We start from the raw sequence: 25,249 nt of genomic DNA, 5'->3' as shown, positions 1-25,249 counted from the left end.
GGGCTCTGGGCTGATGGCTCAGAGCCTGGAGCCTGTTTCCGATTCTGTGTCTCCCTCTCTCTCTGCCCCTCCCCCGTTCATGCTCTGTCTCTCTCTGTCCCAAAAATAAATATAAACGTTGAAAAAAAATTAAAAAAAATAAATAAAAGGCCCACTATAATTTAATACAAACACCGATGTATACGGCTTCAGAATTTACAAAATCCTTCCTGGTCTGTCTCCATTGCATTGTGAGAGCACCATGGGGCAGGTTGTGTTTTCACTCCCATTTACAGGTGATGAAATTGCTGCCCAGGAGACAAACTACCTGCCCAAGATCAGAGAGCAAAGTAGTTGTACCTTTTAGGAGTTTTCTATCCAAATCCCTCCTCTTCCTTTTTCCTCATTCTTCCCAACATCTGCCTAAAAGCAACTTTGTTTAAAGAAAGTGCTTTCGGGATACCTGGGTGGCTCAGTCAGGTAAGCATACAACTTTAGCTTAGGTCATGATTTCATGTTTCGTGGGGTTTGAACCCCACATCGTGCTCTCTGCTGTCAGCACAGAGCCCACTTCAGATCCTCTGTCCTCTTTCTCTCTGCCCCTCCCCTGCTTTCTTTCTCTCTCTCTCTCTCTCTCTCTCTCTCTCTCTCTCTGTCTCTCTGTCTCTCTGTCTCTCATTCTCTCTTTCTCTTTCAAGCATAAATAAACATTAAAAAAAAAGAAAGTACTTCTGAAGCCCCCCCCAAGTGAATTTCATTATGTGTAAATCAAAAAACAAAATGTTAAACAGATATTCCTAGAATTCGAAGCACCGAGCCATTTGTCAACCCATTAGAGGTATTGGAATTATTCTAGATGGTCTAATTCCTTTCCTTTACCTCTTTCCTTCCTGCTGTGCTGGGATTCAAGTGCACTGGGCTCTCCCTCATAAGAACAAACTGGCCAGGGGCTGTCTCAGGTTTGCTGAAACTACTGCTTTGTTAATGCTTCTAACCCGGGGTTTCCTCAGAAGTGGGTGGACAGCTAGCTCCCTTGGGGAATTTTCTCTCAGATTTAAGCCATTCTTGAGAGCTCATTGTCCAAACACATATTAAATTGCAAAAAAGAAGAAGAACACGTTATATGTCTGTTGCCCAAGATGAAACTAAAACGTTACCTGTTGGGACTGCTCTACATGTTATGTCCAGTCCTCCAACACATTGATGCAGTAGGTTTGTAGACCCCCAGAATTGAATGACCAGCACATTGCCCATATTTCTCTTCCTTTCTTTTTTCTTTTTTTTTTTTTAATATAGAGCACAAAACGTGGAAAGCTTCGATTTTGCTCCCACGTGTAGGTGGAGTAATTTTACTTACAAGGAAACAAACTAGAGAGTGTGCATTTTGTGTTATCCTATAATGAAAAGAATGGATAATAATCATATTCCAAAACTTATTTCCTTTCCAGTATGAGAACACACCAGAAGACACCGAATAGCTTTTCCTTTTTAACTTGTTCCTGGTCATGGGCTAGGAGAGAATGGAGAACTCCATGCCACCAGGCAGGCTCACCTTCATCCACACTTGAGAACCAGGCTTCCCAATTTCAGCAAGGGAGAAGGAAACACTTTTAAATTCACTAGACACTCATCTTTAACAGCATCAAAAGCTCTAAGGCTTTTAGCAGAGTTGAGGCTTCAAGTAAATGAACACGGAAGTCACAAATTATGTGGGGAAAATAGGGATCCTGGTTTCTTGCTGGAATCTTGGGAGATTTCTTGGTGTTTTTTCCATAGAATCCTTCTGACAGTGCGTATGCTTCACTTCCATGGGTGCATGCACAGACCCATGCAATTTCTATCCAGGGGTTTCCTAAGAATATTTTGATGGGAGACTCATTTCTCTTTAGAGCATAGCATTTTATACCCAGTTCCCTCATTTGATAATATTTCTCTGAGAATGATCTGTGTATATTTTGGAGGCACATTTTTTAAAAAGTTTATTTATTTTGAGAGAGAGAGAGAGAGAGAGAGAGAGAGAGAGAGAGAGAGAGAATCCCAAGCAGGCCTCACACTATCAGTGTGGAGCCCAGTATGGGCCTTGAACCCATGAACGGTGAGATCATGACCTGAGCCAAAATCAAGAGCCAGATACTCAACCAACTGAGCCACCCAGGTGTGCCTTGGAAGCACATGTTTAAGCCAGAGCATTTAATGACTTCACTTGAAAGTATAGCTCTAAAAAGCATTAACTGCATTTATAAACGATTATTAGGCAAAGTGAATGAGATGAAAGAATAATTTGTGTTTCAGAGCTAAATAATGGCCTCAGGATGATGCTCTGGGTCTACATATGAGGCCCGTTATTCACGGATGTCAAATGGTGCTTCACTGACCCTGCATTAACATTTTCTCTTCCTAAAGAAGAGGAGCGTGCTTGGGTTTGTGTCCAGACCTTGGGGGCAATTTCTGGCCTTCATCGATCTCTGTAAGTGAAAGAATTACTCCATCTCTGTAAGTGAAAGAATTGAATGATGATCTCTTAGATCTTTCTTCTCTAGGTTTTCACAGTTCCAGAGGAACACAAGAAATATCCTTGTTACCCAAATTCAGTAGAGAGATGTTTTCCCTACTGAATTTTCCATACTTTATGTTAAGGTAGTGCAAGTGTACAGTCTGGATTCTAGCATAAGAGTGACATGAGTATTCTGCTTGACACCATTGGCAGTGTTGACTGAGACTTCACTGCACCTTGCAGCCATGGCATTAGGCTATACCTGAACATATTAATAAGCCTGTGGTTTCATCTAAACCACATTTCTTTTGTATATTCTAAGAATATATTTCCAGCTGATGCATTCCTGAGACAGGATGCACAGTATACCTGGGGAGAGTATGGCTGCCTGTTCCTGTGGTACCTATATTAATTATAGGAGTGCATGTTTTACTCATTGCAGTAATTCTTACCTTAATGATATTACTTGCACAATTATGCTCTATAAGCACATTTCTAACTATCCTGTTATCTGTGATGTCAGTTACTTTTTGCTTCTGCTTCTGCTCCAGAACCTTGCAAAAGCTGAGGAGGAGTGGGGTGGAGGAGCCAATGGAGAGACTTGAGCTGACTGCCTCAGAAAAAGCAGATTTGAACATCCTCCTATCCCACCCCATCCACCCCACTCCCAGGCCCTTATAAATTCTTGGGATGTACAAACACCTCTCTGCGTCAACTTGGCCCCCAGGTTTGGTCTCATTTCAGAGTGCTGCATCTATTTGCTCTGAGTGCACCTCATACACATGGGAGTCAGATGCAGCTATGACACTTTTGCTGTCATTACTCGACAGCAGACCTCATTTGCTGAAGTCCCATGTCAGGAGTTAATAACTGCTCTGAGCATCTGCATCAATCTCATTAAACCAGCCTGTTGTACAAACTGTAATGTTGGAGATTTGAGGCTTATCAGGGTCACAACTAAGACAGTCATTACATAGTCAGGCTGTGGTGTCTTCAAGGCATGATTGGTACAGCTGGTAAGTCACTTCTGTCTACAACCCTCCAGCAGTTTTTTTCACCTTATGGAATAATGAATGTGTTGAATTTCCTGGTGGGGTTGCCGTCTCCCTGTTAGTCTCCCCAGTGAGCTGTGAAATGCCCATTATAGGAAGCATACATTGAAAGCAGCTCCCCCAATCCCTGGGCTGCAAGAAGGGTGTTGTGTTGGCCAGAGTAAAAGGGGCTTTATGTTCTGTTCATATTGCTAAGGACTTAGGGCTGAGAGGACAACTCAGTTCATACGACAGAGGGTGAGTTCTTACTCAGTGCATCTGATCTCCAAGCACCCTGAACATCCTTGCTCTAATTTGCTAATCCCCAAAAATATTTTGAGAAAAGGCTACTTGAGGTGTGGATACCACATCACAGGCTCTGGGTTTCTTCCCACCCCGGAAACAACAGGTCTTTCCATTTTAGACTTCCACAATTTCCCAAGATCAGGAAGGATGTCCATTCACAGTGCTTCTATTCAGTGGTGTACTGGAGATTATAGCCAGAGCATTCGGGTAGGAAAATGAGATAAAAAGAATCCAGTCTTGAAAGCAAGTAGGAAAGCTATCTATATTCACAGGCAATATAATCTTGTATATAAAAACCCCAAGGAATTGCAACATTCACAAAAATCCCCTATTAGAATAAATACATTAATTCAGCAAGATTACAGGATCTATATACAAAATTAACTATGTTTCTGTGCACCACAGTGGACAGTTTGAAAATGAAATTAAGAAGACAGTTTCATTAATAGCATCAAATGAATATTTGAACAAAATATTTGGGAATAAATATAACCTAGGAAATGAAAAAGATACACTGAAAACCAAAAAACATTGCTATAAGAAATTAAAGAAGACCAAAATAAGTCAAAAAATGACCCGTGTTCCTGGATTGGAATGCTTAATATTGTTAAGATGACAATACTCCCCAAATTCATCTGCAAATTCAATGGGATCCTTATCAAAATTCCAATTTTTACAGAAATGGAAAAAGCTGATCCTAAAATTCTTAGGCAATTGCAAGGAACCTTGGATAGACAAGACAATCTTGAAAAAGAACAAAGCCAGAGGACTCAGAGTTTGCTATTCAAAACTCACTGCAGGGGCACCTGGGTGGCTCAGTTGGTTGAGCATCCGACTTTGGCTCAGGTCATACTCTCACTCATGACTTGAGGGTTTGAGCCCCACGTCAGGCTCTATGCTGACAGCTCAGAGCCTACGCCCTGTTACGATTCTGTGTCTCCCTCTCTCTATTCCCCTCCCCGTTCATGCTCTGTCTCTGTCTCTCTCTCAAAAATGAAGATGAAAAAAGTTAAAAAAAAAAAACAAAACTTGCTGCAAAGCTACAGTAATCAAAATGGTGCTGGTGCTGGTAAAAGGTTGGATATATAGATAATGGAATAGAACTAAAAGTCCAGAAATAAACATATATCTCTGGTCATCTGATTTCCAACAAGGGTGCCAAGACAGTTTAGTGGGAAAACAGTAGTCTCTTCAACAAGCAGTGCTGGGACATCTGAATATCCACATGCAAAAGTCTGCAGTTGTATTCCTGCCTCAGACCATATATAGACATTAATTCAAAATTGACCCAAGACCTAAATATAAGAGCTAAAACTATAAAACTCCTAGATATGACACCAAAAGTACAAGCAACAGAAGAAAAAATGTAAAAATTGTACTTCATCAAAATTAAAAATTTTTGCACAACAAAGTTTACCATCAAGCAAGTGAAAGACAGCCCACAGAATGGTAGAATATATTTGCAAATCATATATTTGATTAAGGGTCTAATGCCCAGAATACATAAAAAAGTTTTATAACTTAATAGCCAAAAGACAAACAGCCTCATTTAAAAGTGGGTGAAAGACTTAGACATTTCTCCAAAGAAGATATCATAATGGCCAACAAAGCATGTGAAAAGATGTGAAAAGAATAAAAGATTAGTCACTAGGGAAATGGAAATCAAAGCTACATTGAGATGCCACTTCATACTCTCTAGAGTAGTTATAATAATTTTTAAAAAACACACAAAAAAATAGCATGTTGGCGAGCAAGTGGAGAAATTGGAACCCTCATATATTACTGGTAAGAATGTGAAATGGTGGGGCGCCTGGATGGCTCAATCGGTTGACTGTCCAACTTCTGCTCAGATCATGATCTTATGGTTCATGAGTTCGAGCTCCACACCAGGCTGTCTGCTCTCATCTCAGAACCTGCTTCAGATCCTCTCTCTCTCTCTCTCTCTCTCTCTCTCTCTCTCTCTCTCTCTGTCTCAAAAATAAACAAAAGACTATGAAAGGGTGAAGCTGCTGTGGAAAACAGTTTGTTCCTCAAAAGTTAAACATAGAATTACCTTATGAACCAGCAATTCCATTCCTAGGTATATAGCCCAAAGTATTGACAGTAACTATTCAAACAGAAACTGGGTCACAGATTTTCGTAGCAGCACAATCACCAAAAGGTGGAAACAACCTGAATATCCATTAACTGATGATTGGATAAACAAAATGTAGTATATCAACACAGTGGACTATTATTTAGCCACAAAAAGGAATAAAGTATTGCTACATGCTGCAACATGTATGAACTTAAAACACCTGCCCAAATGACAGAAGCCAGGTTAAAACAAAAACAAAAACAAAAACAAAAACAAAAAAACGTCATGTGGTGTATGTGTCCGTATCCTGAAATGTCCAGGATGGGCACATCTGTAGAGACAGAAAGCAGATTAGAGGTTGCCTATAGGCAGGAATGGTGAAGGACTGCTAATGGGTAGATGGTTTCATTTTGAAGATGTTCTCAAATTAGATAGTGGTGATAGGACACAATTTTATGAAAATGCCGAAAACTACTAAAATATACACTTTAAAGGGTGATTTTTAGTACATGTAAATTATATCTCAATAAAGCTCTCCCTGGTGGTCTAGTGGTTAGGATTCAGCACTGTCAATAAAGCTCTTACAGACAACAAAGTGAAAAAGAAGCAGTTAAGACAATCTGGTGACATACCAACTTTAGTATAAAATAAAATTCATATAGTGTTTCTTAAACTCAGTCAGCCAACCAATCGCTCTTTTTTTCCTGAAGCAGACAGTCCTGATGAGTTTAAAGGCTAGCAAAATTCTTCCTCACAGATGCAGAATTAATTGCAAGCAGTCATAAAAAAACATTCAAGGCTCTCTCCTTAGGGCTGAGGGTTACAGCAACTTTTTCTGCCCTCTGCCTGATGTTCTGTCACTCCTGAAATCCTGATGTCATACAAATGGTCAGAGCCACTCAAGTGGCCATCAGAAATTCATTTCACATTTCTCACTCCCTTTTTCCTTTGTACACTGCTGTCAGGGAAACTGTGTCTTCTCCATAGTATATTTCATGGTGAGAAGTACTAGGTGACTTTGTTTCTCCAGCTACAGAACCCAATTACTCTGTCCTGTCATATTTCTCCTGGCCTTCATAATGTAGTTACACTCAGAGAGGTCACATTTTTCCAGCACTTACACAAGTCTCTGCTTCTTCTCCAAACAGATCACACCATACTCGGCCCTTTTAAACAGATAATGTATAGCACATACTACCTATTCCTTGACTCAGATCTTGAAAGTAATCTTTAGCTTTGTCCTGCTATGTGTTTAGTGTCAGTGACTTCTCTGGAAGCTCAGTGCTTAAGACATGATCTGCCATGCTTCTTTTAAAGGCCATAATCATAAAGGCTTTATTTTTATCAACAAAAATCCTACCTGAACCAATGTAGACCATGAAGAAGCCAGGTAGCAGCTTGAGGTATGTAAAGAGCGTCTTCTGCACAGAGCTGAGGGAGCAAAGTCCTACTAGCAGAAGCAAGTGGCCCAGGCCTTGAGACTTTGAAGGATCTGTTCTTCTGGTAACTAATTTTTCTTTCTTTCTTTTTTTTTTTTTTTTTTTTTTTTGGTCACTCAGCATTTCTGAGCTTTGCTAATAGAGAGAATTGATACTTTCAAATATGTTCTTGAGGTACTGCAGGATTGTGGCTGCCTTTTTGATTGTTAAAGTTTAAATTATATTCAGGGTTAGTGTTAAAAGTACCCTTTTACATTCAAATATTTTTATAATTAGTAATTACACTTGGGTGTGGAATGAGTTGAACCTTTTCATTAACCAGATTAGTGAGATAACCAGATCTGAACATTCTCCCTTTTACCAAACAAAAGAGCTCCCTCTAGAATTTTCTAGATAAAAGGCAGGTACGTTCCCTGAAAAATGGTGAAGTTATTCATTACGCAGCATTTTATTTTTCTTAAAGTAAAAAATTAAAGAAGCAGTTCAGTGATTCTGTATACATGAGTTTTATTTCTTAGCAGCTCTGTTTGCCTTCCTGGAAGGTCTGAGTGACTTTAGGTGGCATAACCGGACCCGTCTGCCCCTGAGGAGCAGGCGCGAGTCCGCTAAGGAAAGGCAGGGAGACAGATGGTCAGCTATTATGTTACAACCATCATCTGCTGGGCCATGAGCAAATATTAAGTGAATAATATATATGTAATTGGTGTGAAAGTACAGTTGCAACATTTCTAATTCCGTTTGAACGATGGCTACTTCTTGAACATTTCTGTTTCATAGAACACTATATTGAAATGTTTTTGTTTACAGGGTTAATCCATTTTAAACTGCTTTAAAGTGAACATTTTCCCCCATTTTTGACACCACTGTGCAATATTTTGAATTGAAATGGCCTGTAATGGCCCTTTTTTTTTATTTTCCATAACAACATGAGCACTAAATTATAGCTGTGCAATTATGTAAACAATGGAAATGCTTCCAGAATGAATCCTTCCTTTTAAATTTTCATTTTGTGTAATTGTTGGAAGGTTTGGAGCCATAATAAACAAAATTATTTTACACATTTATCGTTCTAAAGGTCAATTATAAGAGAACTAAAGAAACAACACTATGCAAAATGAATAAACCAATTTCTGTTGCCATCACCATATGTTTTTCTTATCACTTATGGTTTTTCCAGTTACTGTGTACATAGCATTCAATTAAAGCGATTCATTTACCAGGCTGAATGCGGTTTGTGTTTATAAAACGGTGCTTTGGAGGAGAGGAAACAACATGCCTCTATTTGAATTACCTGATTTTTTGTAAGATCAGTGATAAGAGACAGATGTTCTCACCAGTTACTTTCTCATAAGCTGGAATCTTTTGATAAGCTGCAAATTCACAATTATCATCTTACAGGGCAGCTTTCACACTCACTGTGTAGCATGCGTGTGGACTTTTAACCAGAAACAGGAGAAAAATACTAGTTTGGTGGTCTTTTTACTATATGGCAGCATGTTGCAGAATGAATTTTATTTCCTTTGAAAAAATGTGAAAGAACTTTGTGCTTCACACTGGTCAGTTCTCAAAAATATGCCTAATTCCTGTTTTAGAGTCCATTTTTCATTGGACTTATTGTTTAGCTTATTGTTTTTAGTCTATTTAGAGTATGGAAAAAGAAACTAATTTTTGCTACCAGAGTCACTTGTTTCAGGCAAATTCTAGAACTCCTTAGAAAAATGGAAGCTAGAAAAATCTAAAAATACCATTTTCCTGTTTTGATTTTATTATTTGCCTTAGAAATTATATACATTATAATGGCTATAATGCTTTGCTAGGAATGTTATTTGAAAGCACTAATGTCTAGAGGTTTTTAATATCTGGGATAATGTCAACTAAGAGTCTTATTTATGCCACCTTCAAAATCTTCTAAAATGTTCTTTCCAAATATCAGCAAAATAATAGTCCAGAGAATTCTACAACCAAAACCTACAAAGTAAATTCTAGAAAGTAAAATCCTTCAGAGTCCTTTCTTTTTGAAAAAAAAAAATCATTTTTTTTACTTGTCACTGTCTTTACTCCTGTATGGTACTTTTCAGTTCAGTTTAGAAAGGCATGTGTTCACATCTATGTCATTAGATAGGACTCTGTGGGAGGGAGTCATCCCATTTAATGGAAGAGAAACATGAAGCTCTAGGCATGACATGATCTGCCTGCAGTCACATACACTCGGCCTTGAACCTAAGCCTTGAGACCCCAGTCCCAGTGCACTTTTCATCACACCAGGGTTTGAGTGCAGGGGCATTTCCCACTGGTAGTCACAGGAGAGGTTTCACTAAACAGCCTCCAGTCATCCAGGAAGAACGATGGCCCCTTTCCTCATCTCCATCAGTCCTTGATACTCTCTCAGCTAGGCCAGTTGGAGCAGGTACAGAACTCTCACACCACCCTGAAGACCAAACCACCCTTTGTAACAAGGGGAGCCTCCATCAGATAGTGATATGTAGCAAAAATTCAGTGGCCTTGATTTACTGTTACTGTATTGACATAGGACTATTTTCTACTTGTGACATAGGACACTGATTTTCCAGAATAATATTATTTAAGTTTAAAAAAAATGAGTTGCTTTGAAAAAGAGACAAATAATGTTCACTTTGGATGTAAATTTGGCAGAAGGCATGAGGTTGTACATGAATAATTTGACCATTTGGGAAGCACAGTCCTGTCTATATATGAAGATTTGGAGTCTGTGCAAAAAGTTTCAGAGTCTCAAGATTTTTATTTTTTCAGAGATTCCAGCAATAGCTATGATCTTACTGTGATTAAAGTGGGAGGAGAAGGTGAAAGAAGATTCTACTAGATACGAGTGGAGCCCTCAATGGATGTCCCTCCATTGAGTATATGCAGCTGTTCTCTTTTAAGCACCACACAGTCATTCCTAATTTTAACATGTCATCACAAAGACAGAATCTTTGGGTTGTTCCATTTCAGTATGGACAAGCAAAATAAGCAGGCATATGGCCATAATTTGGCTGACTAGCCATTCAGTTCCCTCTTTGACTCCCACATTACCCCTACCCCAGTGCTGCCTTTAACTGGCGACAGCTACCCAGGCCCCACTTCTCCTCAGGGCTCTGTCTTACGTGGGTGGCATAGTAGGGTAGGCTAGCCATCTGTTATTTTGCCCTCTCTTTCCAATCTTCTTGCCCATAGAAACAGGTTCCGTTGGAAGTGACTGGCGCAGATCCAGAGGCGGGGAGCCGTGTGACTCTATCTCGGCTTCATGTGTTTCTGCTGTCTTTAGCATTGGTGGCAACTTAGTAATTTTTGGCGCATGCCCCATTTACAGAGCACTTCACTTTTACACACATGAATCTTATGAAGCAAAATGATTTCATTTGCAAATTCTGGCCTTAGCTTGTTAAAGGATTTAGCTCCTAATTCCCATAAACTTGTCACAGAAAACTTTTTTTTAATTAAAATTCTAAATTCCAGTGGTGAAAATGGCTTATTTAAGTTTGTGCCAAAGATTTTAAAAATCTTCAGGGTTCAAGGCTTAGTTCCTCATCTCAACAGATGGAATGAACACAAACATAACCAAGTTAACATGGTGGTTGTTTGCATTATTAATCTTCAGATACACAGCATTCTGCTACCTTGCTGGCCAGGTTGACATGAATCCTTTCAGTGTGGCATATGTCAACAGAAATGTTCTTCCATCTGCTGCCGGGTAGCTTGATGCCTGATATTCCTAGACAAGGCCCAGCACAATGCGCACCTCTGTGAGTAATTACAGGTGTGTGGTGAGGAGCCCAGGGCATTAATCAGAGGCTTAATTATGAAAAAGGTGGATCTTTTGTTCCACTCTTGGAGCATGAGTTTACTACACACTTTCTAAACTACAGCGTCCATCTGCTCAGCCCCTTAGAATGTTTGCCTTGGCTGATATGGACCCTAAAGTGTATCAAAGGACATGATTAAAGCAGGGTTAAACATTAACTTGGGAGAAGTATGGTTCAGGTTTTTCTTTCCTCCCCTCCTTTATCTGTCTGTTTACCTATCTCTGTATTTTTGGTATAGGAAAAGCTCTGCTGAAACGCTAAAACTTTAAATTAGTACTAGCTAAACTACCACATATGAGCTCTAATGGAGTAAGCACAGGATAGTCATTTTAAGGATATGAACAGCACAATTCGTAGAAACCAAATAAATCCATTACATAGGGACAAAAACAAGTCTTGGGGAAAAAGATGTATTGTGAACACATAAAAATTCTCTTTCAAGATTAACAGATTGTGAAATGAGGCAAAGGACTTAACGTGTTAGGATTTAGTGTGTTGCTACTATACTTTGTTCTAATTTAATCAAATTGAATCAGGATTATTTTATTCATTTATTTTAAGTTTATTTATTTTCAAACAGAGAGTGTGTGTGTGTATGTGTGTGTGCGAGTGGATGAGGGGCAGAGAGAGAGGGAGAGAGAGAATCCCAGACAGGTTCCACACTGTCAGTACACAGCTTGATGCTGGGCTTGATCTCACGAACCGTGAGGTCATGACCTGGGCCAGCTCAAATCAAGAGTCAGACACTTAACCAACTGAGCCACCCAGGTGCCCCAGGATTATTTTAAAGGATTTTTAAAATAGCCATAGAAAAGAAATCAGATTTTTTTTTTAATTTTTTTTTCAACGTTTATTTATTTTTGGGACAGAGAGAGAGCATGAACGGGGGAGGGGCAGAGAGAGAGGGAGACACAGAATCGGAAACAGGCTCCAGGCTCTGAGCCATCCGCCCAGAGCCTGACGCGGGGCTCGAACTCACGGACCGCGAGATCGTGACCTGGCTGAAGTCGGACGCTTAACTGACTGCGCCACCCAGGCTCCCCAAGAAATCAGATTTTTTAAAATTTTGCTTCTTGGCTTGTATTTTGAGACTAACTATAGATTGAATAACTACAAGACACATACTTCTAGTAGTTGAGTATGTTTGATTAATGTGCATGGCCTAGAAGTACGTAAGAGAAGTTTGTGGTTTTCTAATTCCCTGTGCACACACACACTCGCACAGGTGGCTTCAGAGATGTGGCCTGGCTGTGGGTGGCATGAACACTATCTGGTGGTGGAGCCCTGCTCTGCCACAGGCTGGAATGTGGTGGCTGTCTCAGAACAGAGCTGGTGGGCAGGGGCCAGCCTGCCACCCACCACGGCAGGCCATTCCAGACACGGCAACACCAGGTGTCTCGGCAGTCGGGGGTCTTCATGTTGCACACCATGTAAATGGCAGCTGCTACATTTGCACTTTTACCTGGTGTTCTCACTTGTACCCAGAGCCACACTGACTGCCCGAGTGTGACCGTGCTCTATTCATTCCCATTGTTTAACACATAGAACTATCCGAAGAGTGAATATTTCCATCTCTTTGCCTACTTAAAGATTTTTTAATGAAACAGTGTGCTTTAACTTTTGAAAATTGGAGAGTTTTGAAGGTGATAGGTGTTTGCAGGTCTTATTTATATATCTACCTGAATACTCCCTGGAGCTTGTCTGAAGCTTTCACCTTAAGGTGAAAGACAGAAGTGTCTAGTCCCAATGCCATGATTTAGATTTTGGGCATGTCATCTTACAACTTAGTGTCCCTTCTCTTACCTGTACAATGGGTGCAATAGCCCTTGGACTAAGTCATCTCCCAGTATCCATTTTACTGAAAAATTTCTGTGACTCTCGTTCCCTTAGATTATCATATAGTGGCCATATATACAAATGAACTGTCTACTCTGGAATTTTGTTCTTGAAAATTACAGTTGTGCTTTCTTATCTCTGCCTCTAGGATATCTTAAATACCATTATAAGGCACTGTCCACCCCGCTTCTTCTCCCTGGGTTTGCCTGGCTTCTCAATGCTGGTGGGGGACTTCATCACGGCTGCTGCTAGGGTCCTCAGTACAGACACGCCGGCGGTGAGTATGACAATGCTCAGCATCCAAACTCCCAGGAGACTTCACAATCGCTAACAAGGTTCAGATTTCTCCACTCTTAACAGGTGTTGACTCATTAGTGCAATGTGAAACTGGGCTCTGGGGTAGATGCCCTGGCAGCTGATGTGTGAAATTGTAGGATAAGATGACACACTGGTATTGGGAAGGCGTTTCATCAAAAGGCCAGAGTGTGAAAAATCATATCCTCACTAATGTTTCAGTACATTTACACAGTCAGAAGCAGGAGTTGTCTCTTAGAGTCTATTAGCATTTTCCAGTAAATGGTGGCACACAGATGTCTGTAGTAAAGAGAGAATTTTAAGTGTACATTATCAATAATTTTTTAAATTATTATCTTGGTTTTTATAAGTCTAACAAAATATTTTTAATGTGAGAACACTTAAATTTTAAGCAGATGATGAATACATATTATTAATTGTGCAATAAAACTCTGGCAAAATTCTTACACTAAACAATGAGAATCGAGTGGACTAAATGAACATTCATGGCTACAAAAAGATTATCTGCAATCTCCACATTTACTTCCACTATTAGCGCAATGTGTTAATGTCTTTTGGGAGAACACTCTTATACATTTACACATAAAGGGCCTCTCACTTTTGTGCTCTGTACACCTGTTACCTGTTCAGACTCATTGTTTTCCTTTTCAAATGGTGTGAATAAAATTAGCTTTACTGTTTTCCAGGGACTTGTATTGAAATCAATATGAGTATTTAGCTACCTAAATTTTGTTTGATATATTGCTACTTTTTCACTCTACTTCTGTCTCCTCTGCAGGGTAAATTCAAACTCCAACCCTGGATTTTAATTTAAGTTGTTTTTAATACCTTATGTATAGGTGGTATTTCATGCTGGTATTTTCATGTGCTAACTTTTTCTTATAAGGATAAGTTAAAAAGCAAAGGGAAGGGAAAAGAGAGAGCAATGAAAGGGGAGGATAAAAAAGAAAGGTAGAAGAAAAAAGGAAGAAAGATGTTGAATTTGTTCAACTGTTTTTTTTAAGGAATAGGAAATTTTTATACTTCTTTGTTTCTGAAAAAGATTTTAGGATAATAATTCTCAAAGAACCTTCAAATTTATTTTTTATCATTCAGATCAACATTGAACAAATTCACAAGATACAGGAAGGAAAACCATACTTCTTTATTGATAGTTTCCTTACTTGATACTAGGGTTTCCTATAAAAATGCCACACCCTTTCTAGAGATGATGCCATGCATGGCAGTCATTCTCTGTGAAAACTTATCTCTTGGCTAAGTAAGATATTAAAGTAGCTTTCCAAAATATATTTTTTTAGAAAGAGAAAGAAAATATGATCATGTGAATGTAAAAGTTACATGAAAGAATAGTAACTATAAATTGCCTTGAATTTCTCTCTTAGTTTAAACTTGAAGTTTAAAGTTGTAGGGGAACTGGTGATGGGGCACACCTACTCAGTCAAGTGTTTGGCTAACACAAGTTAAATACAAGTTTGAAGTACCCTTGCTACGCCCTGCTGAGGGAAAGAGAGACGCACACACAGGTCACCAAAAGATGGGTTGGAGCTTGTGCTCAGCAAACATTCTTCACAGTAGCCTAAAACTAGAACTAATCCAAATGTCCATCACCAGTGGGACAGATCAGTTGTGTGCACATAGGACAGAGTATTGCATATATTCCCCTTCCCATGCTTTACCCTGGAACTCTATAGGGTCGGACCTGGGTTCCATCCCAGTGTTGCCTTGTATTGTTCTCTAACTTTAGACAATATGCTTAGACACATGATCCTCATTCTCCTCATTCTCCTCATTCTCCTGTGTGTAAATTGGGACTCATCCTAGGCTCAGTGCTTAGGCCAAAAAAGTATTGTCATTTACCACATTCATTGAATAAAGCTGTGTAACAACTCCTTAATTTTATTTAAGATCTGATGTTTTATATCTAGTTGTTATATAGCCTAGCACGCAATCTAAAAATCCACAGTTCAAGCCAGGCTCATGTACAACACAATAGTTAAGCCACTCAGGGGAAGGTATCAATCTCAATGAAGTCTAAACCAGGATTGTCTGGTGGGTAAGTCTAAAAAAAAAAAGATTGTCTGATGGATAAAGGGCAGCAGATAATGAGGGCCAACAAAGCAAGGCTGTTTGAGAAATGTTTACTATGTGCCTACTACATGCTGGGACCTGGCCTGGCTGAGTATGACAGGCCCCTAGCCTCAAGGAACCAGATGGGTACACCAAGTGTTTAATGTTTGTGCATGAGTTTCTAGCAGCCACGGTAAAATCACGTCCAGAACCCACGGGGGCACCAACTGAGGAAGTGTTCATTCTGCCGGGTAAGAGGTGGAGGGGAAGACATACATTAGAAAGGTCTTCATGGAAGAAGTGAAGCTGAAGCAGAGACCCGAAAGACCATCAGTGTCCGTCAGATAAACAGGGACAGCAGCAGCCTCCCTTTATCTCAGGATGGTATTTATTGAGCACCCACTGGGGTAGAGAAATGATGAAGACCACCTTACCCCTGCCTTTGTGGGGGTTACAGATATTAACAGCTCAGAAAGTGATGTATGCAAAGAAAAAAACCCAAAGCAGGGATGCTGGAGACCTCAGAGGTGGAATGACACAATGTTTTGAGTTTGCTTCTTAACATAAAATAAAGGAAAGGAAAGGCCTCGGATAAGGGGACAGAGTGCTGGTGATGGGGTAGGGTTACACAGAAGGACAGGACCGTGGTCTAGGTGGAGCTTGTCAGTGTGAGATCCCTCTGGACCCCTGAGGTGAGATGACATACAAACCTGGACTTCAGGTGGGAAGTCTGGTCTAGACAGAAATATTGAGGAGTCCAACATTTAGGAGGCATTGAAATCTTGGGGCTAAATATCCTTTGGGAGTGAGTATAGATCTGAGAGAGAAGAGGGCACAGAACCACACTCAGTGTCCCAGAGTTTAGATCCTGAGAAAACAAGGTGTTCCAGCACTGAGACTGTCAGACCACCTTAGGAGCCAAGAAAGGTGTCCCAGAGCCAAATGGTGCAGGTGTTGTTCCCAGGCACGAGGGAGCTAGCACCTACATCGTCACTGGCGTGGGGTCAGGTGAGGAAAGGCCTGGGTGGTGACCACAGGTCACGTAACATGGAACTGTACTCACTGACGGACTTTGGCTAGTCTTAACATTTTCAGTTTGCTCTAGTGGTTTCAAATCTTCGTATTTAAAAAATGAAATAAACCATTAAAGATACAGCGACTTCATCCCTGATGCTATGGCTGCACTCATAGCTGCCTTCACTCTGGCCTGTACTGCGCTTCAGTGACTGACACTCTGCTCTCCCTGAGAGCATCCATCACCCCACACTCCTGCTCCATTCTGAGGGCATCACTGCTCAGGTAGAATGAGATGGGAACTGTGCTATGTGGCCCTGGGGGTTATTCCCTGAGAGCCCTGGGTGTCTTTCTCAGACTCCACCCCTGGGGAACTCCAGGGCCTGTATGGCCTCCCAGCTCTGTGCACCTGGGGCCTTTTTCAGGTCCATGGGTGCCCGGGTCCTCTGCCTTTTCTATTCCCACTGCCCGTACCATGCCTCTCACCCCTCACCTCACTCCCTCACTCCACCAGCCTGGCTGGCTCCTGTGGCTTATGCGACTTTTAGCAGCAGTTGGTCTTAGTGTCCCTAACTATCCTGAACAGAACAAATCATTGCCTCGTTTTGGTTCCCATAGAGTATCTCTCTGTGTGTTTTATATTGTCTTTTGTTTACCTGTGTGCTGATGAGAACCAGGCGAGGTAAAAGATGAATGCTCTGGGTTCTTGTGATATCCCTACTCTATGCTCATGTAGCAAGTGCTTTCCTGAATTACATATAACCGCTATTCGCCTTTCCTCCCACACTCCACATGCTACACTGCCATCTCTCTGGGGGAGGGAGACTCCCTTTCATTTCCTACCCTGGGTGCTTAACAATATAGACCCAGTGTGGACCCTGGAATTAGATGGCCTCAGTGCAAATCAGGGTCTGTCACTTGAAAAGCCACTGAATTTCTCCGAGCCTCAGTTTTCTCACTTGTAAAGTAGAAATGATAATAGTATCTAGGTCATTGGGTTGCTGAGGGTATTCTAGGAGGAAATGCTTGTACAGCATTTAGAACAGTGCTTAGCACTGAGTGAGAGCTCTGTGTTTGCCACCATTATTATAATTGCTGGATAGTAGTAGGTAGACAGAAAAACGGATGGCTGGGTGGCTCAGTCGGTTAAGCATCTGCCTCTTGATCTTGATCTCACAGTCTGTGCTCTGCGCAGAGAGCGGGGAGCCTGCTTGGGATTTTATGTCTTCTCTCTCTCTGCCCCTCTCCTATTCATCCCCCCCCCCAAAAATACATAAACTTTAAAAAAAAAAAAGATGGACAGATGGGAAGGTGGGTGAATGACATACCTCTGTAATTGTGGTGTCTGCCTTATTCTTGGCTAATCATAGCTGCTAGTGAGTGTTGGCTGAATTGAAATCTTGTGAAATGCCTCCTTTGATATATTCCTTTATTTTTCTACTGGATTTTTTTAATTTAAATATATGAAATTTATTGTCAAATTGGTTTCCCTACAACACCCAGTGCTCATCCCAAAAAGATGCCCTCTTCAATACCCATCACCTACCCTCCCCTCCCTCCCACCCCCCATCAGCCCTCAGTTTGTTCTCATTTTTTAAGAGTCTCTTATGCTTTGGCTCTCTCCCACTCTAACCTCTCTCTCTCTTTTTTTTTTTCCTTCCCCTCCCCCATGGGTTCCTGTTAAGTTTCTCAGGATCCACATAAGAGTGAAAACATATGGTATCTGTCTTTCTCTGTATGGCTTATTTCACTTAGCATAACACTCTCCAGTTCCTTCCACGTTGCTACAAAGGGCCATATTTCGTTCTTTCTCATTGCCACATAGTACTCCATTGTGTATATAAACCACAATTTCTTTATCCATTCATCAGTTGATGGACATTTAGGCTCTTTCCATAATTTGGCTATTGTTGAGAGTGCTGCTATAAACATTGGGGTACAAGTGCCCCTATGCATCAGTACTCCTGTATCCCTTGGGTAAATTCCTAGCAGTGCTACTGCTGGGTCATAGGGTAGGTCTATCTTTAATTTTTTGAGGAACCTCCACACTGTTTTCCAGAGTGGCTGCACCAGTTTGTATTCCCACCAACAGTGCAAGAGGATTCCTGTTTCTCCACATCCTCTCCAGCATCTATAGTCTCCTGATTTGTTCATTTTGGCCACTCTGACTGGCGTGAGGTGATTCCTTTGATATATTCCTAATTCCAGTAGTGGACAAACAAGTGATTTTGTATCACTAGATGTCAATCACTATGTGTTATTTTGCAAAGTAGTTCTTGGTGAGACAGGAAATTTGGTGGATGGTGTGTGCTCTTTCCCTGCCTTCTGAAATTCAGCCCCAACCCTTCTCCCTTATGAATTTTTGTTAACTGTCTTCACAGCAAAAATAATATTAAGTTGATATCCCTTACCCTGCCTTGTCAAGAACATTAAGACTAAAAACACATAAAAATAAAAGGTAAAAGTCATAATTGAGTCATTTGCTTTTCTGAATCTGAATGCATCTGCATACCAGTTTTCACAGTGCTTTTTTGTATTCAAGTATAACATTATTTTCCATTCCTTGGAAATTTGCTTTTTCATTTAGACAAACCTGTCTTGTTTAACTGTTCACCTGGAAAAAATAACCAGCCTAATTTGATATTTCTTATCTAGGATAAAATAAAGATTCCCTCTTGAAATCATGAAAAAGTAAAGTCTGTTGCTTAAGTAAAGTTTCTGACTTAGCAAAAGAAAAATGAGCACTTTCACTTTTTTGTGTGCAGGCACCTCATTCAGAAGCTCTCACCATTCTTGGTTCTCTTGTCTGCTTTCCAAACACCTACCGGGAGATCCCTTTGCTGCAGTCTGTGCCAGAAGTCAGTGAAGTCATCACAGGAACCGAAGACGTCAAGGTACCTGCTACCTTTGAGTGACTCTCAGGTTTATCATCTTCTAGTTCCAGCTCTGTGGCCATCGCTTCCATTATTGTGCATTGATCCCCTTATCCCTGAAAGTTCTGCTTTATTGTTTAAATGTTTCAGTAGTTGTTGTTTTCAGGGAATTAAATGTATCCAAATCAGAGCACATCGCAGTTATAACTGATAGGCTCCTTGGGTGTTTTTTATTAGGTCTGTTTATCATGCCTATGGATCCTAATTATGTAATGAATCATCCTTTATAATAATTTTAGGTTCAATTGTGCTGCATTAGTGCATCCAATGAGTTTATAAGGAATAATTGAAATAAACTAAATATTCAGTCCTGTTGTTAGCCTGATTAAATACTACTAATCATTTGAAATGTCAGGTTATTCATTCCTTAGAGAATAAAAGTAAGCATTTGTTCTCTCAACTGACTTTGAGGCAAACAAATATGCTTTTCAAATCTCAGAATCTATCTTATCTACTTACGGTACATAATTATAATATATAATTTAATGTACAATATATAATCTAATTAAAGTAAAAGAAAACCGAGCATTTCCTATCTGAAGTCTCAGTTGCTTTGCTAGGTTTTTATTGTGCACCCAGAAACCCTCTTCCCTACGCTGGCTTAATTGCCCAGGGAGGCCCTGGCTGAGACTGCAACCAGGCTACTCCCCCGAGCCCTGTGTCTCTTCCCCCCAGGTCCTCCCTGGTCCTTCAGGAGCTCCTGACTTCCAGGAACACAGTCAGAACATGTGGGAAACCAACTACTAAACAAAGTTTTTATTTTACTTAATTTTTTGTTTTTAGCATTACCTCATAAATATTTTACTGAAGAATGCCACAGAGGAACCAAATGAATGTGCAAGGTAAATGTTGACAAAAAGGTAAACTATTTTAGGATTTTAAAATACAAATTTATGTGTGAACAGTTAATGTTAAAAAAAAAAAAAACACTTTTTCACATTACTCATACACCCACTAATAAGTATAGTAAAGGGGCACCTGGGTGGCTCAGTCAGTTAAGCATCCGACTCTTGATTTCAGCTCAGGTCATGATCTCACAGTTATGGGATCAAGCCCTGTGTCGGGCTCCACTCTGAGCATGGAGCCTGCTTAAGATTCTTTCTTTTTGTACCTCTGCACCTGTCCCTGCTTGTGTGCACATGCTCGCTCTCTCTCTCTCTCTCAAAAAAAAAAAAAAATTTAAGTGTAGTAAGAATTATGTCGAGAATGTGCTTTACTTAATTTTTTAAAAGTGTGCTGTTATTAAGTGAAAACAGTAAGGTGCAGAAGGTTATTATTACATTTTGTGAAAGAAAAAACAAGATTACAAATATATATGTGCACTCCCTGTTATTTTTAATGAAGAAGAAAATGGAAGGATAAACCAAAAACTTATACAAATGGTGTATGTATAGGGTAGTGATTCTCAACCAGAGGTGATTTTGTACCCCAGGAGACATTTAGCAATGTCTGGAAACATTTAGTTGCCTCTGCCAAGCATCTAAGGTCGCTGGCAGTCTGTTACCAAGATAGGTTTTCTGGGCCACCTACATAATGAAAAGTTGCAACCTGTTCTTCCAGGGCGAAGCCCAAAGCTGGGAACACTGGTGGAGGGAAACACTATTTTCTTATCCCCTGCCTCCAACCCCATAAGGTCACCAGAAGCCCAGCTAAGCCTCTTGCTGCCCGGGAATCAGCTCCTACCCTGTTCTCTTTCTAACAGCCCATCAACCATCACCACCTTGTCAGCTCTTTGATGAATTTAAGAGGATTTTTTTTTTTTTGGAGGGGGGGTGTATTTTTTTTACTAACTTCTTCAGTGGCTTTGGTGGATGGTTTAGTACACATTTTCTAGTCTTCCATTACCAGAAGTTATAAATTCATTATCAATTTGTTCATATTAGAGTAACCTTGAATTTGGGGATAAACTCAATGTGGTTTATACAGTACTGGATCTGATTTGAGTAACATTTTGTTGAGTAAAGTTCCATTTATATTTATGGCCTGTAATTTTCTTTCCCCATCCTGTCCTTATGAGGCTTGATTACAGGGTTATGTCTTCTTCCAAAATGAGTGAAGTATTGTTTCATTCTCTTAAGTCAGCAAGAGTTTTTGTAAAATTAGAGTTTGTGCTCTTGTGTATTTAGACCTTGATGGTAAAACTATCTAAGTCTGGTTATTTATGAGAGGGTTAACCACTGACTTGTTTTCTTCCATGATTGTTTAGGAATTTTAAGGTTTTATTTTATTTGACAGCTTAGATAAACTAAAGTTGTCTAGAAATTTGTCCATTCCTTCTAAGTTTTGAAATACCCTTGCATTCATGATGGCTCCATTATCCTTTTGCTATCTTTTCGTAGCTCTATGCACTTCTTAATCTCTGTATCCCTTTTCTGTATTCTCTGATTTTTCTCACACATCTTGCCAAAGGTCTGTCAACTTTGTTAGTCTTTTCAAAGAATATACTTTTGTCTTTGTTCCAGCCTCTTTATTCTGTATTTGTTTTTATTTTCTACTTTCTGCTCTTTTTTATGTTCTTTCTTCTGCTCTCTTTACATTCTGCCACTCATTTTCTTTTCATCAGTATATTAATTCTGATATATGCCAGTATATTCATTCAGTATACTAATTCAGCCTTTCTCCTTTACAGATACCAACATTTAAGTCCCTATGTTTATTTCTAAGTGCCACTTTATCTGAGTTCTCTACGTTTGATATGTAATATTTTTCCACTGAAATTTTTTCCAGTTTCCATTATGATTCCTTCACTGAGTCGTGATTTATTTAGAAATATATTCCTTCATTTTTAAACACATGGTTATTTTTATTTATCTTTTTGCTGCTGATGTCTTAAAGGCATTGTAGATTAAATATGTTGTCTGCCAAGCAACAATCTTTGAAATTGTTGAGATTTGCTCTATGGCTCAATATGTAGTCATTTTCTGCACATGTCCTGTATATGGTTGAAAAGAATGTGTATACCATTTCTTCAGTTGTTGGGTGTAGTGCTTTAGATGTGTCCATTTGATTAATTTTTTAATCATGTCTTTCAAATACTTTAAATCCTTTCTAATTTTTTCATCATCTTGATCATTAACTGAGAAAGATGGGTTAAGATATCCCACTATTATGGTACGTTTATTTCCCATATATATCTGTCAATTTTTGTTTTATATATTTTGAAGCTATATTATTAGCTGCATAGAAGTATAGAATTATCAAATCTCTATATAGAATCCCATCTCTTTTATTTATTTTTGAGAGAGAGAGAGAGACAGAGTATGAGCAGGCGAGGGGCAGAGAGAGAGAGTCCGATGCAGGCTCCAGACTCTGAGTTGTCAGCCAGCAGAGTCCAACATGAGGCTTGAACTTGTGAAACCTCAAGATCATGACCTGAGCCGAAGTTGGATAATCAACTGACTGAGCCACCCGGGCGACCCTACCTTAAAGACTACTTATCTGATACTGATATTGATATTTTTAAATGATATTTTCTATCCTTTTATTTTTATTTTTTTTTTAATTTTTATTTATTTTTGAGAGAAAATACAAGTGAGCAAGCAAGGGAGGGGCAGAGAGAGAGAGAGACAGAATCTCAGACAAGCTCCACTCTGTCAGCACAGAGCCCTATGTGGGGCTCGAACTCATAAACCGTGAGATCGTGAGCTGAGCTGAAACCAAGAGTCAGACGCTTAACCCACTGAGCCACTGAGGCACCCCAATATTTTCTATCCTTTTAAATTTAACTTTTCCATATTCTTCTCTTTTAAATGTCTTTGCAAAAATTGTACATATTTTATACATTTATACTGTCTGATTTTTATCTTTTAACTGAATCTTTAGTTCATTTACATTTGCTGCAATTACTGACATATTTGGATTTCTTTCATCTCTATATTCTTTGTATATTCTTTGTATCTTTATATTCTTTGTATTTCTTTCATCTTTATATTTTGTTATTTGTCCTCAGTATTCTCTCATTTTCTCCCTTTTCTCACCTTCATTCTTCCCTTCTCCTTTCCTTCCTTTCTTCCTTCCTTCCTAACTTCCTAACTTCCTCCCTTCCAGATGATTTTTCCCACATTCCATTTTTTCTCTAATTTCTTAGGAGTCATAGACTCTCTTTCAGTTTTCTTAAAAGTTACCTTAGAAATTTTAATGGGGCACCTGGGTGGCTCAGTCAGTTAAGCATCTGACTCTTGATTTCTGTTCAGGTCATGATCCCAGGATCATGAGATTGAGCCCCACATCGGGCTCTGTGCTGAATCCCACATCATTTAGGATTCTCTCCCTCTCCCTCCCTCCCTCTCTCTCTCTTTTTCTGTCTCTCTCTTTCCCCACCCCTGTCCCTCCCATGCTCAAGCACACACATACTCTCTTTCTCTCAAAATAGATAAACATTAAAAAAAAAGAAATTGTAATATGCATACTTGTGTTACTAATTCTGAAATTAGGCTGTCTTTACCCTCTTCCTAAACAATGTCAGGCCTTAGAATACAACCTTCTTATTTTATTCCTATGTTACCACGCTTCTCCTGTTCTGTCTCCCTCCTGCACCTAACTTCTGCAAGTTGGTGACTCGAAGTTTAGGGGTGGTCCTCTCCTCCCTCCATGACGCTCCTAGGTGCTCTTATTCATTCTAACTAGACTTTAAATTCCACCTACTCACTAATGACACTGAATTTATTTACCTGGCCTCTTCTGTGAACCCCTTATATATTCAGGCTTATATATTAAACTGCCTACTTGATACCTCAACTTGGATGTCTTAACACATACAAAGTTAACACAACCACAGTTGAATCCTTGAGTCTCCTGACCACCCCTCAAACTCCCCCCTTGGTAAAGGGCACCATCATCTCAGATTTTCAGTACAGAAACTTGGGGAAAATCCTTGATTTCTCCTTTTCACATATACACCACATTCAAACCTTTAACATGTCTTAGCAATACCTTCCCCTCCCACTTTTTCCTTACTGTAGAAAGCCAAATGTCTGTGGAGTTAAAAATGGAATAGAATGTGTATGATATGCTCAGTCTTTATTAGCTGAGTATGAGAGGAGTTAGACAATGAAATTGAGTTCATGCAAGTGCAGATAAGCAGAAATATGATCAAGATTCCAAATAAATGGAGGAGAATCATGAGAGAAGATAGTTATAATTGTGAGTGATGATAATGTAGAAGAGTTCAGAAAAAAGAGTAAGTTATGTAAATTGGGTGGTGTGAGATGGGATGGTAGCAAACAGTTCCAGAAAGTGCGTTAGTGTACAAAGGAGAGTGAAGGTGGTATTGCCATTAGCTAAAAAAAAAAAGTTTTGAGAGATAGAACTCATTTGGGATCACAAAGGACACATTTGGGATACAGAGAACCTAACTGACAGGAACTCAAACACGTAAGGGGTAACAGAGTATTAGAATCGGAAGATGCTAGATGGGGATGCTAAATGATATGTTGGAAAGAGAAAAAATAGCATTGAAGAGCAGCTATAAGCTAGGGTGGCTTTAAAACTCAAGGCAGGTGAGAGTGGTTCACATTAGGAAACCACTTTATGGGTCACAAAAGTTCTCTGTCATGCAGGGCTAATAGTTATAGAGTAATGCAGGTGTTCCTGAGAAATGAGAGATCTTTGCTCTGAATGAATTACACTTAACATAAAGGTTAATGGGTTGTAAAAAAAAAAAAAGTATGTGTATTTATACACACACACACACACACACTCAAGCATGCAAAGGAAGAGAGGCTCTTGAAGTGGTAAAAATATGATTGGGGGTATAATTCCAAGTTAGATTTTAGTGCGTTAAATAATCAGTTAAGCTGGGGGAAGATAAAAAGGCTATTTGAAAGATGTAGAATACATGGCAAAGAGCGCAAACTAAGAATACAAAGTGCAGTTTCTAGACTGAGAATAAGCATAGGGATGAGGCAAGAGGAGACAGTTCTATACAGTGAGGGAAGT

At 39.6% G+C, this 25,249-nt stretch overlaps 1 protein-coding gene across 6 annotated transcripts in view; it reads left to right on the top strand.

The window, feature by feature from the left end:
- The window catches only part of RALGAPA2 (Ral GTPase activating protein catalytic subunit alpha 2), a 329,216-nt gene that overhangs the window by 166,146 nt on the left and 137,821 nt on the right, over positions 1-25,249 (top strand). For all 6 annotated transcript variants that reach the window (XM_040447849.1, XM_040447847.1, XM_040447848.1 and 3 more), the window contains 3 exons: positions 13,132-13,260; positions 19,145-19,273; positions 20,096-20,154. In XM_040447849.1, coding sequence (XP_040303783.1) covers positions 13,132-13,260; positions 19,145-19,273; positions 20,096-20,154 — 317 coding nt within the window. The remainder of the gene's footprint in view (positions 1-13,131; positions 13,261-19,144; positions 19,274-20,095; positions 20,155-25,249) is intronic.

This window comes from Herpailurus yagouaroundi, unplaced genomic scaffold (genome assembly GCF_014898765.1).
Source record: "Herpailurus yagouaroundi ecotype Mexico unplaced genomic scaffold, PumYag 196, whole genome shotgun sequence".
Lineage (NCBI taxonomy): Eukaryota > Metazoa > Chordata > Mammalia > Carnivora > Felidae > Herpailurus > Herpailurus yagouaroundi.
This window is presented reverse-complemented; position numbering and strand designations above follow the sequence as displayed.